The sequence below is a fragment of the Bubalus kerabau genome, chromosome 1, assembly GCF_029407905.1.
Source record: "Bubalus kerabau isolate K-KA32 ecotype Philippines breed swamp buffalo chromosome 1, PCC_UOA_SB_1v2, whole genome shotgun sequence".
Lineage (NCBI taxonomy): Eukaryota > Metazoa > Chordata > Mammalia > Artiodactyla > Bovidae > Bubalus > Bubalus kerabau.
In genome coordinates, this window is record NC_073624.1 from 252,774,286 (window position 1) to 252,797,225 (window position 22,940).

Below are 22,940 nucleotides of genomic sequence, written 5' to 3' on the forward strand. Positions count from 1 at the left end.
CCCCCCAAAAAAAGCACAATAGAAAATTCAATTAGAGAGACAAAGAACACCACATTGCCTACTTATATTTAGTTAATATTATGTGGAATAAACTACTTAAAAATGAAAGATTTGAGGTAATCATTCAAATGAGTACAATTTCAATTCAAAAAATGGTTACAAATATAATTAGGAGAAAATTTGATAATATTTGCAGATGATGCATTGCAAATCAGGAAACAACTTGAGACTATAGTAAAACTAGTTACTTTGAACTCAACTACAGTCAACCCTTGATTAACTGGCATAAATGGGGTGATGAACAGATAGAAAAGAAACCACAATTACTCAGAATCATCATTAAAACAAAACTATGAAACCAATAACAATATGACACAAAATAATTTAATAATACAGTAGTTTAACAGTCCACAGATATTACCCAAAAATGTAAAAATATTACAAGTACTTTGATTTAAGACCATCTGCCAAAAATTACTGGGCTGGTAAACAACTTCATAGTAAAGATCCTTGTATTTATGAGTCTGGGATTAAGCAGACACATGCCTCATTTCTCTTTCATTACTACCCTTAATTAGAGGTTCACCTAAAATTTTTGCTCTGCAGTGTTAGAATACAGGCATGCCTTGTTTTATTGAGATTCATTTATTGTACTTCTCAGGTATTTCATTTTTGTTTTTTAATAAATTGAAATTTTATGGCACCAATGTGTCAAACAAATTATTTTTCAATAGCATTTTCTCCTATCATGACTCCATTTCACATTTTGGTAATTCTGGGAATATTTCAAATTTTTTCATTTTTATTATATTTGTTACAGTAATCTATGATCAGTGATCTTTGATGTTATTATAGTAGTTGTTTTGTTATGCCATGAAACATTCCTATGTAAGACAGCAAACCTAATCAATAAATATTTTGTGTTCCCACTGCTCCACCAGCCAGTCATTCTCTAATCTTTCTCCTTCTCCTTATGCCTCCTTGCTTCCTGAGACACAATACAATGTTGAAATTAGGCCGGTTAATAATCCTCCAATGGCCTCTAAGTGTTCAAGTGAAAGAAAGTCTCACATATCTCACTTGAAATCAGAAGCTAGAAATGATTAAGCTTTTTCCCTTCAAGTAAAGACATGTTAGAAGGACATGTGAGGAAGGCTGGTGAAAAACAGATAGGCTGATAGGTGAGCTTCCTATAACAAACAATTAGCCAGGTTGTGAATGCAAAGAGGCTAAGTTCCTGAAGGAAATTAAAATCATTACTCCAGTAAACACATGAAAGATAAGAAAGCAGAACAACATTATTGTTGATACAGAGAAGGTTTTCATGGTCTGGATAGATCAAACAAGCCACAACATTCCCTTAAGCCAAAGCTTAATCCAGTGCAAGGACCTAACTCTCTTCAATTCTTTGAAGGCTGAGAGAGTGAGGAAAATGCGGAAGAAAAGTTGGAAGCTAACAGAGGTTGCTTTATGAGGTTGAAGGGAAAAAGCCATCTACATAACATAAACATGCAAGGTGAAACACAGGTGCTGATGTAAAAGTTGCAGCAAGTTATACAGTAGATCTTGCTAAGATCATTAATGAAGGTAGATGCACTAAACAACAGATTTTCAATTGTATACAAAACAGCCATATACTGGAAGAATATGCTCCTTTGACTTTCATAGCTAGAGAGGAGAAGTCAATACCTGTCTTCAAAGCTTCAAAGGTACTCTTCAAAGGTACTCTTGTTAGGCAGAGGTTGATGTAGCTGGTAACTTTAACTTGCAACAACAAGTGCTCATTTACCATTCTGAAAATACTGGGACCTTTGGAATTATGCTAAATCTACTCTGTGCTCTGTAAATGGGACAACAAAGCCTGGATAATGGCATATTTATTGACTGCATGGTTTACTGAATATTTTAAGCCCACTCTTAAGACCTACTGCTCAGAAAAAGATTGCTTTTAAAATATTACTGCTCATTGGCAATGCTTCTGGTCATTCAAGAAATCTGATGGAAATGTACAATGAGATTAATGTTTTCATGCCTGCTAACAAAACACCCATTCTGTGCCAATGGATCAAGGAGACATTTTTACTTTCAAGACTCTTATTTAAGAAACACATTTCATAAGGCTATAGCTGCCATAAAGAGTGATTCCTCTGATGTATCTAGGCAAAGAAAGTTGCAAACCTAGAAGGGATTCACCGTTCTAGGTGTCTTTAAGCATGTTTATGATTTCATGGAAAGATGTCAAAATACCAACATTCATAGGAGTTGGAACTGGTTGATTCCAACTCTCATAGATGACTTTGTGGAGTTAAAAAACAGTGGAGGAGGCAACTGCAGATGTGGTGGAAACAGCAAGAGAGCTAGAATTAGAAGTGGAAAATGTGACTAAATTGTTGCAATCTTATGATAAGACTTGAATGGATGAGGAGTTGCTTATTATGGATGAACAAAGAAAGTGTTTTCTTGAGATAGAATCTAAGCCTATTATGATGCTGTGAAGGTTGTTGAAATGACAATAAAGAATTTAGAATAATTATATAAACTTATTTTAAAAAGCTATGTCAGGGTTTGAGAGGACTGATTCCAATATTGAAAGCAGTTCTACTCTGGATAAAATGCTACCAAACAGAATTGTATACTATAGAAAAATGCTTCATAAAAGGAAGAGTCAGTTGATATGGCAAACCTCACTGATGTCTTATTTTAAGAAATAGCCACAGCCATCCCAAACTTCAGCAACCACCACCCTGATCAGTCAGCAGCCATCAATGCTGAAGCAAGATCATCTACCAGCAAAAAGATTAAAACTCACTTGAAGTCTCAGATGATGTTTAGCAATTTTCTTTTTCTTTTTCTTTTTTTAGGAATTTTTCACCTTCCCCAACTGAAGCTCTAACCTATTAGGCACTAACTCTGCATCTCCTCCTCCCCTAATCTGCCTGACAACTGCCATCCCACTTTCTGTGAATTCAGCTACGCTCAGTACCTCATGTAGGTGGAATCCTGCTGTATTTGTCCTTTTGTGATGGCTTATTTCCCTTGGGTTAGTGTCTTTGAGCTTCACCCATTGATACCATGTGTCACTAATGCTGAATGATAGTCTGCTGTGTGTGTATGTGTTAGTCGCTCAGTTGTGCCTGACTCTTTGCGACCCCATGGACTGCAGTCCACCAGGCTCCTCTGTCCGTGAGATTTTCCAGGCAAGGATACTGGAGTGGGTTGCCATTTCCTTCTCCAAGCAATTTTCTTTTTAGAAATAAACATTTTTTTTAACTTAGGTATATGCATTTTCTAGACATAATGTTGCACACTTAATAGACTATGATATAGGGTAAAGACACTTTTATATGCACTGGGAAACCAAAAGAATTTGCGTGACTCACTATATTGGATATTTGCTTTATTGTAGTAGTCTTGACCCCAGTCCACAATATCTTTGAGATCTGCCTGTACCCCACAAGTATGAGCTGAGGGCCAGGGCCTGGTCTATCAGGCTATCTTTGACAGCTCCATATCATCTGTTCATTACTAAACAGGTTATCTTTTACTATATAGATATTTTATTCATAGTAATTTCATTTCTTCACAAATACATTCTTTATGATTAATTATTACTTTAGTTTATCTTCTATCATATAATCAAGAGTTGGGTACACTCCCAAATATATAGTCATTTAGATAATCTCTAGAGAAAATTAACCTTTGCTTCGTTGCTATAAAAATTTCACATAAACTGTTTTCACATGGATTGATATCTAGAAATTAGATGTCTTAACTCTCATCTTAGTGTTATTTCATGTCCCATATGCAGTTCCCAAATTAACTTTTTTTAATAATGGTCTTTATATTTTAGAAGAATTTTAATTTAGATTTACAGAAAAATTGAGACAAATGTACAAAGTATTCCCATGTGCAACACACTCAGCTTCCCCTATGATTCACGTGATACTTCAGTGTAATACATTTGTTTCAGGGAATACACCAATATTGATACATTATTATCAACTGATGAGATGGCTGGATGGCATCACTGACTCAATGGACGTGAGTCTGAGTGAACTCCAGGAGTTGGTGATGGACAGGGAGGCTTGGCATGCTGCGATTCATGGGGTCGCAAAGAGTTGGACATGATTGAGCAACTGAACTGAACTGAAGTGTTTACTCAGCATTCTTCAGTTCTACCTAATATAAATTAATTTAACACGCTGCTTATTAGTGTTCTTGAGGGGAAGGGAGGTAAAGTGTCCTGTTGTAAAGTCAGTTTGGGAAGTGCAAAGTTAAAGTAAGAAAACATATTTCTTGCCTAAAAACCTCAGACTCCTTAAGATACATAATGTAAATTTCAAAATGGAATTAAGAGTATGTTGTGTCACCCAAAATTATTTGGTAACAGAACTCTTTGAGATAGGACATTTTGAAGGACTCATATTCTGAAAATCACTCTCTGGAAAATTGTCCTATACCATATCATGGCATGCCACATCAACTTAGACTAGGTTAATATATAAATCTGAAAACATTTAAAATTCAGTTTTGTTAGAATTATCTGTGGAAATGGAGCTAAAAAATTGATAATACTAGTTAGTTCCTAGAGGTAATTATTGGCTGAAGGGGTAAGATCTATTTCTTGTGTATCATTGTGTACCTTTAAATTTTGTACCAAGTATATATTACCCATTCAAAAATTAACAAAATACTATAGAGTGAATTACTCTGTAATTCAGTCTATCCTGGAAAAAAAGGTTTACTCTGTAAATATGGCTTTTGTTACCATAACTGTTATGATACATGTCTACAGCAACAAAAAATTGTTGCTAACTAAAATTATACACATATAACCTGCTCTCAAGTATAGGATAGTGAATTAAGATAAAGCAATCAGTGTAAGAATATTTTAGAAAATAAGCAATACAAAATGTTCTTAGATAAGGTCATAAAAGAAATCAGAAAATTGCACTCACAAGACATGTATATCTATAATTTAATTAAATGAGTAAGTGCACTAGAGTGGTGGCTGCACGGTGCTGGAATTACTTCGAGGAGGTACCCCACATCCAAGGGCAAAGGAGAAGCCCCAGAAAGACAGTAGGAGGGTTCCCCTCCTGTCTTTCACATTAAGAATCAAACACCATACCTGCCAGAGACACTCAGAGGGCTCAAACATACCTGTGCGTACCAGGAGCCAGAGACCCCACAGAGACTGAGACTGAACTGTGTCTGAGTGTCTCCTGCAGAGGTACAGGTCAGCAGTGGACTGCTGGAGGGGCAGGGGATCTGGGTGCAGTAGACCTGGGTATAGCATAAGCCCTCTTGGAAGAGGTCACCATTTACCTCACCATAGAACCACCAGAACTTACACAGGACTGGGAAACAGACTCTTGGAGGCCACAAACAAAACCTTGTGTGAACGAAGACCCAGGGGAAAGGAGCCGTGACCCCACAGGAGACTGACACAGACTTGTCCGTGGGTATCCAGGAGTCTCTGGCGGAGGCGTGGGTTGGTGGTGGGCTGCTGCACAGTTGAGAGCACTTAGTGAAGAATGCATGCATGGGACCTTTGAAGGAAGTCAAAGTCATTATCTTCATTGCCTCCACCTTGGGTTGGCCTCAGGTCAAACAACAGGGAGGGAACACAGCCCCGCCCATCAAAGGAAAATTGGATTAAAGATTTGCTGAGCATGGCCCCGCCCATCAAAACAAAATCCAGCCCCCCTTCCCCGCACTCACCACCACCAGTCAGTCAGTCTATCCTATAAGGAAGCTTCTGTAAGTTCTCTTACATTTCTCCAGACAAATGAAAACAATCATTGAAAACTAAGCAAACTGATCACATGGACCACAGCCTTGTCTAACTCAATGAAACTATGAGCCATGACGTGTAGGGCCACCCGAGAGAGACAGGTCACTGTGGAGACTTGTGACAGAGCGTGGTCCACTGGAGAAGGAAATGGCAAACCACTTCAGTATTCTTGCCTTGAGAACACCATGAAAAATATAAAAAGGTAAAAAGATAAGATACTGAAAGATGAAATCTCCATCTTTGGTAGGTTGGTAGGTGCCCAATATGCTACTGGAGATCAGTGGAGAAATAACACCAGAAGAATGAAGAGACGGAGCCAAAGCAAAACCAACACCAAGTTGTGGATGTAACTAGTGATGAAACTAAAGTTCGATGCTGTAAAGAGCAATAATGCATAGGAACCTGGAATGTTAGGTCCATGAATCAAACCAAATTGAAAGTGGTCAAACAGGAGGTGGCAAGAGTGAACACTGACATTTTAGGAATCAGCGAACTCAAAAGGACTGGAATGGGGGACTTTAACTCAGATGACCATTATATCTACTACTGTGGGCAGGAATCCCTTAGAAGAAATGGAGTAACCATCATAGTCAACAAATGAGTCTGAAATGCAGTACTTGGATGCAGTCTCAAAAATGGCAGAATGATCTGTCCATTTCAAAGGCAAACCATTCAATATCACAGTAACCCAAGTCTATGCTCTGACAAGTAATGCTGAAGAAGTTGAAGTTGAATGGTTCTATGAAGACCTATAAGACCTTCTAGAACTAACGCCCAAAAAAGGTAACCTTTTCATTATAGGGGACTGGAATGCAAAAGTAGGAAGTCAAGGAACACTTGGAGTAACAGGCAAATTTGGCCTTGGAGTACAGAATGAAGCAGGGCAAAGGCTAATAGAGTTCTGCCAAGAGAATGCACTGGTCATAGCAAACACCCTCTTCCAACAACACAAGAGAAGACTCAACACCTGGACATCACCAGATGGTCAACACCGAAATCAGATTGATTATATTCTTTGCAGCCAAAGATGGAGAAGCTCTATACAGTTGGCAAAAACAAGACCAGGAGTGGACTGTGGCTCAGCTCATGGACTCCTTATTGCCAAATTCAGACTTAAATTGAAGAAAGTAGGGAAAACCACTAGACCATTCAGGTATGACCTAAACCAAATCCCTTACAATTATACAGTGGAGGTGACAAATAAATTCAAGGGATTAGATGTGATAGACAGAGTGCCTGAAGAACTATGGACACAGGTTCATGACTTGCTACAGGAGGCAGTGATCAAGACCATCCCCAAGAAAAAGATACGAAAAAGTGCAAACTGGTTGTCTGAGGAGGTCTTACAAATAGCTGAAAAAAGAAGAGAAGCAACAGGCAAAGGAAAAAGGAAACATATACCCATTTGAATGCAGAGTTCCAAAGAACAGCAAGGAGACATAAGAAGGCCCTCGTCAGTGATCAATGCAAAGAAATAGAGGAAAACAACAGAATGGGAAAGACTAGCGATCTCTTCAAGAAAATTAGAGATACCAAGGGAACATTTCATGCAAAGATGGGCACAAATAAAGGACAGAAATGGTATGGACCTAAGAGAAGCAGATAAGAAGAGGTGGCAAGAATACACAGAAGAAATACAAAAAAGATCTTCACGACCAAGATAATTATGATAGTGTGATCACTCACCTAGAGCAGACATCCTGGATTGTGAAGTTAAGTGGGCCTTAGGAAGCATCACTATGAACAAAGCTAGTGGAGGTGATGGAATTCCAGTTGAGTTATTTTAAATCCTAAAAGATGATGCTGTGAAAGTGTTGCACTCAATATGCCAGCAAATTTGGAAAACTCAGCAGTGGCCACAAACTGGAAAAGGTTTGTGGAAAAGATTCATTCTAATCCCTAAGAAAGGCAATGCCAAAGAATGTTCAAACTACCTCACAGTTGCACTCATCTCACACACTAGCAAAGTAGTGCTCAAAAGTCTTCAAACCAGACTTCAACAGTACATGAACCATGAACTTCCAGATGTTCCAGCTGGATTTAGAAAAGGCAGAGGAACCATAGGTCAAATTGCCAACATCTGTTGGATCATGGAAAAAGCAAGAGAGTTCCAGAAAAACATCTGCTTTATTGACGTGCCAAAGCCTTTGACTGTGTGGATCACAACAAACTGTGGAAAATTCTTAAAGAGATGGGAATACCAGACCACCTTACCTGCCTCTTGAGAAATCTGTATGCAGGTCAGGAAGCAACAGAACTGGACATGAACAACAGACTGGTTCCAAATCGGGAAAGGAGTACATCAAGGCTGTATATTGTCACCCTGCTTATATAACTTATATGCATTAGAAATGCTGAGAATCAAGATTTCCAGGAGAAATATCAAGGAAACCTCAGATATGCAGATGATGCCATCCTTATGGCAGAAAGTGAAGAAGAACTAAAGAGCCTCTTGATGAAAGTGAAAGAGGAGAGTGAAAAAGTTGGCTTAAAGCTTAACATTCAGAAAACGAAGATCATAGCATCTGATCCCATCACTTCATGGCAAATAGATAAGGAAACAATGGAAACAGTGACAGACTTTATTTTTAGAGGCTCCAAAATCACTGCAGATGGTGACTACAGCCATGAAATTAAAAGATGCCTACTCCTTGGAAGGAAAGTTATGACGAACCTAGACAGCATATTAAAAAGCAGAGACATTACTTTGCCAATGAAGGTCCATCTAGTCAAAGGTATGGTTTTTCCAGTAGTCATGTATGGATGTGAGAGCTGCACTATAAAGAAAGCTGAGCGCCAAACAATTGATGCTTTTGAACTGCGGTGTTGGAGAAGACTCTTGAGAGTCCCTTGGACTGCAAGGAGATCCAACAAGTCCATCCTAAAGGAAATCTGTCCCGAATTTTCTTTGGAAGGACTGACTGCTGAAGCTGAAACTCCAATATTTTGGCTACCTGATGCAAAGAACTGATTCATTTGAAAAGACCCTGATGCTGGGAAAGATTAAAGGCGAGAGGAGAAGGGGAAGACAGGGGATGATATGGTTGGATGGCATCACCGACGCAATGGACATGGGTTTGAGTATGCTCTGGGAGTTGGTGATGAATAGGGAAGCCTGGTGTGCTGCAGTCCATGGGGTCGCAAAGAATCGGACATGACTGAGGACTGACCTAAACTGAAGTATACCTTATAGATTATAGTTTTATTATTAATATAATATTTTTTATAAGTTTAATGTAATATGTTTTTAAAAGTTGGTTATTCTTGGTTTCCCTTGTAGCTCAGCTAGTAAAGAATCTGCCTGAAAGGTGGGAGATGTGGGTTCCATCCCTGGGTTGGGAAGAACCCTTGGAGAAGGGAAAGGCTACTCACTCCAGTATTCTGGCCTGAAAAATTGCATGGACTGTATAGTCCATGGGGGTTGCAAAGAGTTGAACATGACTGAGTGACTTTCACTTTGTTTTGTTTCAGTAGGGAAAAAATAACCCAAAGTTTCCAAGGAAGATCAAAGTTCATTAAGCAACATGTTCTACAAGAAGGGATTCATCATAATTTAGCCTCCCTATTAACAGAAACTTTTTCATCCATTTGATTGGGAGATGTGTATCCAAATAAAATTGTAAAATATTCATCTGGAGGGGCTTCTGTACTATTAGCATATCATTCTGATTTATGTTGTAACCTACTTTTATTTATTTCCCATATATTTGTATCATTATTATCCTTTTTATTATTTTATCCTTTGTAAAGTTGTTGCCACTTTACAAAGCAAAGGAGGGACACAGCAATAAAAGGTCTTTTTCTAGATTACTCAGAGATTTCAGAGCATCATCAATTGTACTTTATTGACCGAGGTCAAGGGACCACCTCTTTTTACTATCCTTTTTGACTGTAACTACAGCTTAATTATACAAAACCATAATAATTAATAATTCTAGCAGAATTAATTAAAAGAGAGAAAGAGGATTTAAGTACTAATATTTTTAAAATGTGTCCAAGGAATTTCAAAGTAATCTCTCAGGATTGCAACAGTGAGAACTGATTCTCAGGATGATCACATGAAGGTGTTAAACTTTGATCTGCAGACTCTATTAATTAGATCAGAAAAGTAGGATATATGTCACCAGTTTTCAGCTAACGTATTTTTCATTAGTGATCAGTTATCCAGGAAAAACTAAAAAAACTGTTAACCCTACCAATTTTACCCCTGTAAAGTTCAGTGAATTTTCTACTGAAGATTGCAAAATCTTAGTAGGTAGGAAGCATGTGGTACTCATCAAGAGTTGTTATGATACCTATATGCACTGATGCATAATCAGTGCTTATCTGTATGTATCAATAAATATTCATGAGGACCAAGAAGTAGGAAACTGAGTAATTATTAAAAAACCATGAAATTTAGCATCACTTTAAAGTTTATTTAAGGGGAAGGAGCTAAAATGGCAGAGGAATAGGACGGGGAGAACAATTTCTCCCCCACAAATTCATCAAAAAAACACTTAAACACCAAGTAAATTCCACAAAACAACTTCTGAATGCCGGCAGAGGACATCAGGCACCCAGAAAAGCAACCTATTGTCTTCGAAAGATGTTTTATCAGTGGTGCTGTATAGGAGAAGTTTTGAGACTACTGTAAAAATAAGACCAATAACTGGAAGCAGGAGGCTTAAGTCCAAACCCTGACTTCAGGGAACATTAATTGACAGGAGCTCATGAAATGCCTCCATATCTACACTGAAACCAAGCACCACACAAGGGCCAACAAGTTCCAGGGCAAGACATACCAAGCAAATTCTCCAGCAACACAGGAACACAGCCCTGAGCTCCAATATACAGGCTGCCCAAAGTCACCCCAAAACCATAGACATCTCATAACTCATTACTGGACACTTCATTGCACTCCAGAGAGAAGAAATCCAGCTCCACCCACCAGAACATGGACACAAGCTTCCCTAACCAAGAAACCTTGACAAGCCACCTGTACAAACCCATACACAGTGAGGAAACGCCACAATAAAGAGAACTCCACAAACTGCCAGAATACAGAAAGGACACCCCAAACTCAGCAATTTAAACAAGATGAAGAGACAGAGGAATACCCAGCAGGTAAAGGAACAGGATAAATGCCAACCAAACCAAACAAAAGAGGAAGAGATAGGGAATCTACCTGATGAAGAATTCCGAATAATGATAGTGAAATTGATCCAAAATCTTGAAATCAAAATGGAATCACAGATAAATAGCCTGGAGACAAGGATTGAGAAGATGCAAGAAAGGTTTAACAAGGACCTAGAAGAAATAAAAAAGAGTCAATATATAATGAATAATGCAACAAATGAGACCAAAAACACTCTGGAGGCAACAAATACTAGAATAACAGAGGCAGAAGATAGGATTAGTGAATTAGAAGATAAAATGGTAGAAATAAATGAATCAGAGAGGAAAAAAGAAAAATGAATTAAAAGAAATGAGGACAATCTCAGAGACCTCCAGGACAATATTAAATGCTACAACATTCGAATCATAGGGGTCCCAGAAGAAGAAGACAAAAAGAAAGACCATGAGAAAATACTTGAGGAAATAATAGTTGAAAACTTCCCTAAAATGGGGAAGGAAATAATCACCCAAGTCCAAGAAACCCAGAGAGTCCCAAACAGGATAAACCCAAGGCGAAACACCCCAAGACACATATTAATCAAATTAACAAAGATCAACCACAAACAACAAGTATTAAAAGCAGCAAGGGAAAAACAACAAATAACACACAAGGGAATTCCCATAAGGATAACAGCTGATCTTTCAATAGAAACTCTCCAAGCCAGGAGGGAATGGCAAGACATACCTAAAGTGATGAAAGAAAATAACCTACAGCTTAGATTATTGTACCCAGCAAGGATCTCATTCAAATATGAAGGAGAAATCAGAAGCTTTACAGACAAGCAAAAGCTGAGAGAATTGAGCACCACCAAACCAGCTCTCCAACAAATACTAAAGGATATTCTCTAGACAGGAAACACAAAAAGGGTGTATAAATTCAAGCCCAAAACAATAAAGTAAATGGCAATGGGATCATACTTATCAATAATTACCTTAAACATAAATGGGTTGAATGCCCCAACCAAAAGACAAAGACCGGCTGAATGGGTACAAAAACAAGACCCCTACATATGTTGTCTACAAGAGACCCACCTCAAAACAGGGGACACATACAGACTGAAAATGAAGGGCTGGAAAAAGATTTTCCATGCAAATAGGGACCAAAAGAAAGCAGGAGTAGCAATACTCATATCAGATAAAATAGACTTTAAAACAAAGGCTGTGAAAAGAGACAAAGAAGGTCACTACATAATGATCAAAGGATCAATCCAAGAAGAAGATATAACAATTATAAATATATATGCACCCAACATAGGAGCACCGTAATATGTAAGACAAATACTAACAAGCATGAAAGGAGAAATTAACAATAACACAATAATAGTGGGAGACTTTAATACCCCACTCACACCTATGGATAGATCAACTAAACAGAAAATTAACAAGGAAACAGAAACTTTAAATAACCCAATAGACCAGTTAGACCTAATTGATATCTATAGGACATTTCATCCCAAAATAATGAATTTCACCTTTTTCTCAAGCGCACACGGAACCTTCTCCAGGATAGATCACATCCTGGGCCATAAATCTAGCCTTGGTAAATTCAGAAAAATTGAAATCATTCCAAGCATCTTTTCTGACTACAATGCAGTAAGATTAGATCTCAATTACAGGAGAAAAACTATTAAAAATTCCAACATATGGAGGCTGAACAACAAGCTGCTGAATAACCAACAAATCACAGAAGAAATCAAAAAAGAAATCAAAATTTGCATAGAAACGAATGAAAATGAAAACACAACAACCCCAAACCTGTGGGACACTGTAAAAGCAGTCCTAAGGGGAAAGTTCATAGCAATACAGGCATACCTCAAGAAACAAGAAAAAAGTCAAGTAAATAATCTAACTCTACACCTAAAGCAACTAGAAAAGGAAGAAATGAAGAACCCCAGGGTTAGTAGAAGAAAATAAATCTTAAAAATTAGGGCAGAAATAAATGCAAAAGAAACGAAAGAGACCATAGCAAAAATCAACAAAGCCAAAAGCTGGTTCTTTGAAAGGATAAATAAAATTGACAAACCATTAGCCAGACTCATCAAGAAACAAAGGGAGAAAAATCAAGTAACTAAAATTAGAAATGAAAATGGAGAGATCACAACAGACAACACAGAAATACAAAGGATCATAAGAGACTACTATCAGCAATTATATGGCAATAAAATGGACAACGTGGAAGAAATGGACAAATTCTTAGAAAAGTACAACTTTACAAAACTGGACCAGGAAGAAATAGAAGCTCTTAACAGACCCATCACAAGCACGGAAATTGAAACTGTAATCAGAAATCTTCCAGCAAACAAAAGCCCAGGTCCAGACGGCTTCACAGCTGAATACTACCCAAAATTTAGAGAAGAGCTAACACCTATCCTACTCAAACTCTTCCAGAAAATTGCAGAGGAAGGTAAACTTCCAAACTCATTCTATGAGGCCACCATCACCCTAAAACCAAAACCTGACAAAGATCCCACAAAAAAAGAAAACTGATGAACATAGATGCAAAAATCCTTAACAAAATTCTAGCAGTCAGAATCCAACAACACATTAAAAAGATCATACACCATGACCAAGTGGGCTTTATCCCAGGGATGCAAGGATTCTTTAATATCTGCAAATCAATCAATGTAATACACCACATTAACAAATTGAAAAATAAAAACCGTATGATTATCTCAATAGATGCAGAGAAAGCCTTTGACAAAATTCAACATCCATTTATGATCAAAACTCTCCAGAAAGCAGGAATAGAAGGAACATACCTCAACATAATAAAAGCTATATATGACAAACCCACACCAAACATTATCCTCAATGGTGAAAAATTGAAAGCATTTCCTCTTAAAGTCAGGAACAAGACAAGGGTGCCCACTTTCACCATTACTATTCAACATAGTTTTGGAAGTTTTGGCCAGCAATCAGAGCAGAAAAAGAAATAAAAGGAATCCAAATTGGAAAAGAAGAAGTAAAACTCTCACTGTTTGCAGATGACATGATCCTCTACATAGAAAACCCTAAAGACTCCACCAGAAAATTACCAGAACTAATCAATGATTATAGTAAAGTTGCAGGATATAAAATCAACACACAGAAATCCCTTGCATTCCTATACACTAATAATGAGAAAAGAGAAAGAGAAATTAAGGAAACAATTCCATTCACCATTGCAATGAAAAGAATAAAATACTTAAGAATATATCTACCTAAAGAAACTAAAGACCTATATATAGAAAACTATAAAACACTGGTGAAAGAAATCAAAGAGGACACTAATAGATGGAGAAATATACCATGTTCATGGATTGGAAGAATCAGTATAGTGAAAATGAGTATACTACCCAAAGCAATTTATAGATTCAATGCAATCCCTATCAAGCTACCAACGGTATTCTTCACAGAGCTAGAACAAATAATTTCACAATTTGTATGGAAATACAAAAAACCTCGAATAGCCAAAGCGATCTTGAGAAAGAAGAATGGAACTGGAGGAATCAACCTACCTGACTTCAGACTCTACTACAAAGCCACAGTCATCAAGACAGTATGGTACTGGCACAAAGACAGAAATATCGATCAATGGAACAAAATAGAAAGCCCAGAGATAACTCCACGCACATATGGACACCTTATCTTTGACAAAGGAGGCAAGAATATACAATGGATTAAAGACAATCTCTTTAACAAGTGGTGCTGGGAAGTCTGGTCAACCACTTGTAAAAGAATGAAATTAGAGCACTTTCTAACACCATACACAAAAATAAACTCAAAATGGATTAAAGATCTAAACATAAGACCAGAAACTATAAAACTCCTAGAGGAGAACATAGGCAAAACACTCTCCGACATACATCACAGCAGGATCCTCTATGACCCACCTCCCAGAATATTGGAAATAAAAGCAAAAATAAACAAATGGGACCTAATTAACCTTAAAAGCTTCTGCACATCAAAGGAAACTATTAGCAAGGTGAAAAGACAGCCTTCAGAATGGGAGAAGATAATAGCAAATGAAGCAACTGACAAACAACTAATCTCCAGAATATACAAGCAACTCCTACAGCTCAACTCCAGAAAAATAAATGACCCAATCAAAAAATGGGCCAAAGAACTAAATAGACATTTCTCCAAAGAAGACATACAGATGGCTAACAAACACATGAAAAGATGCTCAACATCACTCATTATCAGAGAAATGCAAATCAAAACCACTATGAGGTACCATTTCACACCAGTCAGAATGGCTGCGATCCAAAAGTCTACAAGCAATAAATGCTGGAGAGGGTGTGGAGAAAAGGGAACCCTCTTACACTGTTGGTGGGGATGCAAACTAGTACAGCCACTATGGAGAACAGTGTGGAGATTCCTTAAAAAACTGGAAATAGAACTGCCTTATGATCCAGCAATCCCACTGCTGGGCATACACACTGAGGAAACCAGAAGGGAAAGAGACACGTGTACCCCAATGTTCATCGCAGCACTGTTTATAATAGCCAGGACATGGAAGCAACCTAGATGTCCATCAGCAGATGAATGGATAAGAAAGCAGTGGTACATATACACAATGGAGTATTAGTCAGCCATTAAAAAGAATACATTTGAATCAGTTCTAATGAGGTGGATGAAACTGGAACCTATTATACAGAGTGAAGTAAGCCAGAAAGAAAAACACCAATACAGTATACTAATGCATATATGTGGAATTTAGAAAGATGGTAACAATAACCGTGTATCCGAGACAGCAAAAGAGACACTGATGTATAGAACAGTCTTATGGACTCTGTTGGAGAGGGAGAGGGTGGGAAGATTTGGGAGAATGGCATTGAAATATGTATAATATCATATATGAAATGAGTCGCCAGTCCAGGTTCGATGCACTATACTGGATGCTTGGGGCTGGTGCACTGGGACGACCCAGAAGGGTGGTATGCAGAGGGAGGAGGGTTCAGAATGGGGAACACATGTATACCTGGGGCAGATTCATTTTGATGTATGGCAAACCAATACAATATTGTAAAGTTAAATAAAATTTAAAAAATAAAAAATAAATAAAATTTATTTAAGATTAATCCGTCATTCTATGTTCATCTCATTTTAAACATGAAAAGAAAAACATTTCAGTAAATGAAAACACAGATTATTGAATTCCCATGTTAGGCTTTATAGTCGCAATTTAAAGCAGGGCCAAACGTATTAAAAACGTTCAAGTAATCAGGTACATCTCTTAAGATTGTGGATTCTTCTCTTAAGATTGACTTTAAGTGCTGAATGTTTAAGATTTTATATTACTAAAAATGATCTTATAATCAACAGAGGAAGTTGTCATAGAAATGGAGTCATACAGTTCCCAGCCATTGTTTTTTTAGACTTTGGATGGTTTAGGATTTTCAAATTAAACCAGCAATACATGACACTCCTGGAGAGAGGATGGTGTGAGCAAAGCCACAGCAACAGTATCCCTCCCCAACTCCAGTGAAAAGGCTGATTAGGCAACAGGAATCTGCATCTCTGAACTGCTTCAGCTTGGCCACTTTCTCTATCAGAGGCTGGAAATCCTGACTCATCTTTGTGGCTTCTTTTCTTCCCATGTGAGGCACAAAATACAGAACAGAGAACAGAACACACACACACACACACTCACACACACTAAACAGGGGGAAGGAGGAAGGGAAATTTTGTAACTCTAAAATATTTCATCGTTCAAACGTTTTGGTCAGACCTTATTTCTGTGGGAGTGAGTAGTCAGAATTGCTCGTGTTGGGGAATTCAAGGCTTTTTACTACACCAGAGGGAGAGCCCAGTTTCCTTCATTCCCTGTCCCCCTGTTAGGTATTCTAGCCTCACCCTGGGTGAATATTGAACACAGACTTTTCCCCAAAGTATTTCAGTTCAGCACACTTTTCTTGCTAATGGAAGAATTCGAAAAGTTCTCAGGGAATTCTGATGGGGTTTTAAGTTTTATTAATTCAAACTAGTCTAAAGAGTGGTTATACATTGTTTCTGCCAGTTGTTTGGGAGCTAGTGACAAAGGAGAAGTTGTAGAGGATAGATAATTTTTCTATTGATGGTCCTTCCATAAGCAGTTCTGAAAGATTTCACAATATTCAGCACTGAGAACTGCCAGCTTTCCTTAATGTATTCCCTGAGTATACCTATAATTTAGCTGAGGGATGAACCAATACACAGAATCTATATTTTAAGGCAAAATAGGCTATATATCTTAGGAAAACTACAGGAGAATATTTTTATTTATTAAGAGGATTATAAGCAGGGTGTCATAGGCCAAGGTGGAAGGAATACTATCAGGCAGTCATGACTATCAAGAAGCTTTATTACTGAAGTGATAAAGAGCTGGGTTTGTGAATGGTGGAAGCAAGGCAGAGTCCCCACAGAGGATGACTGATTCAAAAGGACAGAAATAGGGAAACAAAAAATATGTGTGAGAGGCAGAAAGCAGTTCTTTCTTAGTAGAAACATAGGGCATAGCAGGAAGATTGAGAGAGAGAACTGCATAAGTAAGGTGAAAACTAGGAGGCATTTTGTGATTATGTATTCAACTCTTTACTACATGCAAGTGTTATAGAGAATTAACTGCTAGAGCCAGGTAGAATTCTAGATGGAAAATTCTTTTTCAAATAATTATAAATGATTGAACCTTATGTTTTAACTTTTGTGAAGAAAGTCTTTATGAAGCATATAGGATATTCTGTGTCCACTGAAGCATATTATATATTCCACCCTTTTCTGACTATGTTTCATGAAGCTCCAAAAATTTTTAAATATATCTTGGAGGGCCAAGGGACCTGGTGGTAAGTGAGAAGGTCTTTCTTCTTCACATCCTTTTTGTTTCTTGAATAGTAAGAATCAACTCTCTGCCAAATCATTTTGAGGTGGCTATTCATGGCGATCACATTAAATTAAACAACATTGAAATATCAAAACCGAAATTTCCCTGGGCTCTGTTAAGCTACTATTGTTAATATTTAGAGGACTATAATCTATGCTTTTTGAACAGAAAGAATTGTTTTAGGTCTTCTTACAGATTGATTCGGAGAAGGCAATGGCACCCCACTCCAGTACTCTTGCCTGGAAAATCCCATGGATGGAGAAGCCTGGTAGGCTGCAGTCCATGGGGTCGCGAAGAGTCGGACACGACTGAGCGACTTCACTTTCACTTTTCCCTTTCATGCATTGGAGAAGGAAATGGCAGCCCACTCCAGTGTTCTTGCCTGGAGAATCCCAGGGATGGGGGAGCCTGGTGGCTGCCGTCTATGGGGTCACACAGAGTCGGACACGACTGAAGTGACTTAGCAGCAGTAGCACAGATTGATTAAGAATTTAGGAAAAAAGGAATTTTTACATTCCACCTACTATCATCTCTTTGCAATTGGTGATTGGTCTAAGTACAAAGAGAAAGCACAGAAAATTAATAAGAATTTTTAAACTATTGTTTGTGTAATAGGAAGGTTAGAGAAAAATACACATATTCTATATACATATATAAAAATAGACCTATGCTAATGAATAGATGTATCAAACTGCTACACCTCACAATGTTATATGTGTTATGTCTGTTTTTTTTTAAAGTCACTCTTTAAAAAAGATAAACATGATCTTTAAGATTAGTAGCATGAATTTTCTTTAGCTGTATCCAGAAATGAGAAATAATTAACTACCTGTGAATGCAAACTGATGTACCGCATCTGATCACTTCCTGATCTGATGTCCAGGAACTTACATTCCTTCTGGGGATAAAGATGTGGTCATAAGTGAAGATAACCACACACAGTCATAAATCTTATGGTGGTAAAGGCAACGTTACAGATCTCAAAACTCCCCTCTAAGCTGAATTGATGGGGGAGATTTGAGGGAGTGGGAAGGCTTTCTGTTGGTCCCTGCAATGATGAGGGAGACCTGGGCTGTAGGGAGAGGAAAGAGGAAGCCTTTCCACCTAGACAAGTGAGAGGAGCAGTGGTGGGGAGGACATTTGGTCCCTTGTGGAAGTTTTACTGACTCTAACAGGCGGTTTATCTAGGAGAGTAGCAGGAAGCAAAGCTAAATAGAAAGGATGGGCCAGATTTGGGAAGTTGATAGAAGAAAAGAATCCTCCTGGCAGCACTTAAAGTTTAATTATTTTTATATCATGTTTTCACATGTATTCTATTCCTTTCTGGGGCAGGTAGGATAATACTTCCTCCCATCCCCGATCCAAGATGTCAGCTTCCTATGTCTGGAGCCTGGGACTGTGTTACCCCGTGGGGTGACATGTGAAAGAGGAAGGCATGGTGTGGTAGGCTTAATAATAGTCCCGAAAGACATCTAAGTCCTAATCCCTGGAACCCAGGGATGTCATCTTATAGGGCAAGTGAATTTTGCAGCTGTAATTAAATTAAGGATAATTAGGTACAGAAATTATTCCAGATTGTTCAGATGTGCCCTAATGCCATTACAAATGTCCTTATTTAGGAGGAGGAAGAGGGAGATTTCAGACAGAAGAGAAAGAGGCTATGTGATGGAAGCAGAATCAAAAAAGATGTTAAGGTGCTGAGTTTGAACGTACAGAAAGAGGACATAAGCCAGAGAATACAAGAAATGTATTTCTAGACACTGGAAAAGGCAAGAACGTGGACTATTCTATGGCTTCTGAGGGAGCTTAGTCCTGCCAACACCTTAATTTGAGCCCCATAATACTCATTTCAGACCTGTGGGCTCCAAAACTGTAGGAGAGTACATTTCTGTTGTGAGAGCCACCAAGTTTGTCATAATTTACCCACAGAAAATTAATACACATAAGGCATTACGTGCTCATAAAGTCATTGGAAAACCTGGGCTGGGCTCTAGTGGGCTTCTTGTAATGGTCTACCTCAGTCTGCCATCAGAACACAAGAAGTCACTACCATAACTCTGGTCCAGTTAGCAGGAAGCTCCTCCACTTGACAGCCTCAACGTTGGTAAATTTATGGTCACTGGAACTTGTATTCTGACCCTCACCTCAGCCGCAAGTGCCTCTTGAAACACATAAAGCTGAAAAATGAGCACAGGAATCTGCTACAGAAAAAAAAAAAACAAAACAAAAAAACCTCTTAATTTTCTATCAAGATTTTGCTTTGGGGTAGATGGAGAGGGACAGTCAAATAAGTCAAGAAGGTATCCTTTGCCTCCTTTTCACCCTCCTGATCTCAGTAGTTTTACAGAGGAGACAGATACTGTTTTTAGCTTTCCAGCTCCTGCAGTAGTAAAAAGTGATCCTAAAAAAAGAATGGACAAAAGATTAGCAGAAAAATCCACAGAATTCATACAAAAGCTTTGAGGTTTTATATATATATATATATATATATATATATATATATATATAACATGATACCCTATATTCTTAATAAATTTCAATTGACTTTTGAACAACATGATTTTAAACTATGTGGGTCCATTTCATTGTGGATTTTTTTTTTCAATAGTAAATACTACACAATCTGCAGTTGGTTGAATTGGCAGATATAGACAAACTGCTTTTGAGGGTGTATTTTGACTCTGCAGAGGGTATATGACCCTTCACTCCCCATTGTTCCAGGGCCAACTGTACTTTCTAAACAATATGAATTAATAAGTTTGCCAGTTAATGCAGCAACATGAGTAGAATGTCTACAGCGTGAGGAGTATCAAATGAGGTCAAAATAGGAAGATACTAAACAAAGGAAAGACTTGGTCCCTGTTCTTTCAGAGAGTATATGCTTGACGTGAAACAGAACTGATGTGTACCTATATTTAATACAGGATAAATTATGTTTGGAAGTTCTGGATGAATTCAGAGAGTCATCATGTGGGAAGAGAGTTTTGAAAGAAGAGACTTGTTCTGAGAAGAGTAGGAAATCCATCTCTGGATGATGGAGGACAGCTTATCTGGAGGATGGAAGCAGGAAGGAATGTAGTCATACATGTCATTCTAGTTAGTTGGTACATGAGTCAGTATGGAGAAGTTATGGAAATGAAAGTGCTAAAGGTTGATATAGTTGCTAAGTAGCCAAGAAGAAATTGAGGAACTGATTTTTTTCTTAGTAAAATTATTATGACCTGGTAAAATCGTTGGAATAAGCTCTGAGAAAGGAAGTTAGGAAATGGAACACTTGCAGAATTCATCTAAGGTTGCTGAGATGGCATCCAAGGGGCAAAAGGCAAAAACTGTTACATCAACAGCTGATGAGAGTTGAGTCATCAACTCTCAACAAATGACCCTGCCTCATTTATACAAATAGCTCTTTTTCTTATTTTTTAGAATAAAAGTAATATAGAGAGATTATTTTTAAGTACAGAAAAGTATAAAATAAAAAGTAAAAGCCCCTCTCATTCTTCACTCCACCACTGGATCTTCTATCTAAAGGTTTCTGCTATTAAGCCATTTCCTGTGTGTGTGTTAGTCGCTCAGTCATGTCCAAGTCTTTGCGACCCCATGGATTGGGGTCCTGCAGGCTCCTCTGTCTATGGGATTTTCCAGACAAGAATGCTGGAGTGAGTTGCCATTCCCTTCTCCAGAGGATCTTCCCAATCCAGGGGTTGATCCCTGGGTCTCCCGCCTTGCGCAAGCAGATTCTTTACCAATGAGCCACAAGGGAAGACTGTCAACCATTTCCTATGTATCCTTTTAGAAAGCATTTTTCTGACTTAAAGACCACATATTAATATACACAAATAGGATCAGGGTATTACACACTGCTATCTTTTAATACCAGCATATTTGCTGCTACTGCTGCTGCTAAGTTGCTTCAGTCATGTGTCCAACTCTGTGCGACCCCATAGACGGCAGCCCACCAGGCTCCCCCGTCCCTGGGATTCTCCAGGCAAGAACACTGGAATGGGTTGCCATTTCCTTCTCCAATGCATGACAGTGAAAAGTGAAAGTGAAGTCACTCAGTCGTGTCCTACTCTTAGCGACCCCATGGACTGCAGCCCACCAGGCTCCTCCGTCCATGGGATTTTCCAGGCAAGAGTACTGGAGTGGGGTGCCATTGCCTTCTCCAACCAGCATATTTAGATCTAACTTATTCTTCTATGACTCCAAAAGTATCTCATTTTACATAATTCTCATGATATATGTAATCAGTCTACTGCTGCAGAATATTTATGTTGGCTTTTTTCCTCCCCAGTTTTTACCTATCTGTCCCATTTACCTCTCTGATCTCATCGATTCTTCTCCCTCAGTCTCACTTTGCTCCTGCCACTCCAGCTTCCTTTGTGTTCTTTGAACACATTAGTTATAGCTCTGCTTTTGCATAAGCGTTCCTCAGCCTAAATGCTCTTCCTTTACATATCCACTTGCTTCCTCCTTCACACTGTAGCTCATATTTCAACTTCATCTTTGATGAATTATATATTATAATTCCATCCCACTTCCAATCTACTTCCTTTTTTAAAATTTTCTCCATATAACATTTCACTCTATAATACCATATGCTAATTTACTTGTCTCTTTTTTCACTAAAATTTAAGTTTCATAAGCAGACTAATTTTTGTATATTATTTAATTGTTACTAATACCTTAAAGAATTAAGAACTGCTCGACATATTATGTCTAGATAAGAATATAATCTTAAATAAAATCTTGTATTCAGTAGCTCAGTTGTGTCTGACTCTTTGCACACTATGGACTGTAGCCTGCCAGGCTTCTCTGTCCATGGGATTTTCCCAGCAAGAATACTGGAGTGGGTTGCCATTTTCTCTTCCAGGGGATCTTCCCGACCCAGGGATCAAACCCAAATCTTCTGCATCTCCTGCATTGCAGCGAATTCTTTACCACTGAGTCACTGGGGAAGGCCCCAAATAAAATCTTATTCTCAATCAGATTATTTAATTATCTTTAGTTACATCTTTGCTCTAGATATCTCTCTTTTGATTTTCCAATATCTCCTAACACTGTAGACTTTTCCTTTTAGTAAATGTTGCTTTAATACATATTGCTTTAAAGAGCATAGTCTTAGCACATGGTAGATAGATACAAGTT

At 38.1% G+C, this 22,940-nt stretch overlaps 1 protein-coding gene across 3 annotated transcripts in view; it reads left to right on the plus strand.

Annotated features, from left to right (window-relative positions):
• Positions 1 to 22,940, plus strand: part of XRCC4 (X-ray repair cross complementing 4) — a 304,423-nt gene that overhangs the window by 248,458 nt on the left and 33,025 nt on the right. Inside the window, exon 8 of one of the 3 annotated variants that reach the window (XM_055563255.1) lies at positions 9,269 to 9,409. The exons of the other annotated variants lie outside the window; for them this stretch is intronic. Coding sequence (XP_055419230.1) covers positions 9,269 to 9,389 — 121 coding nt within the window. The 3' untranslated portion in view covers positions 9,390 to 9,409. Of the gene's footprint in view, positions 1 to 9,268; positions 9,410 to 22,940 lie in introns of those variants that run through there. 3 annotated transcript variants of the gene reach the window in all.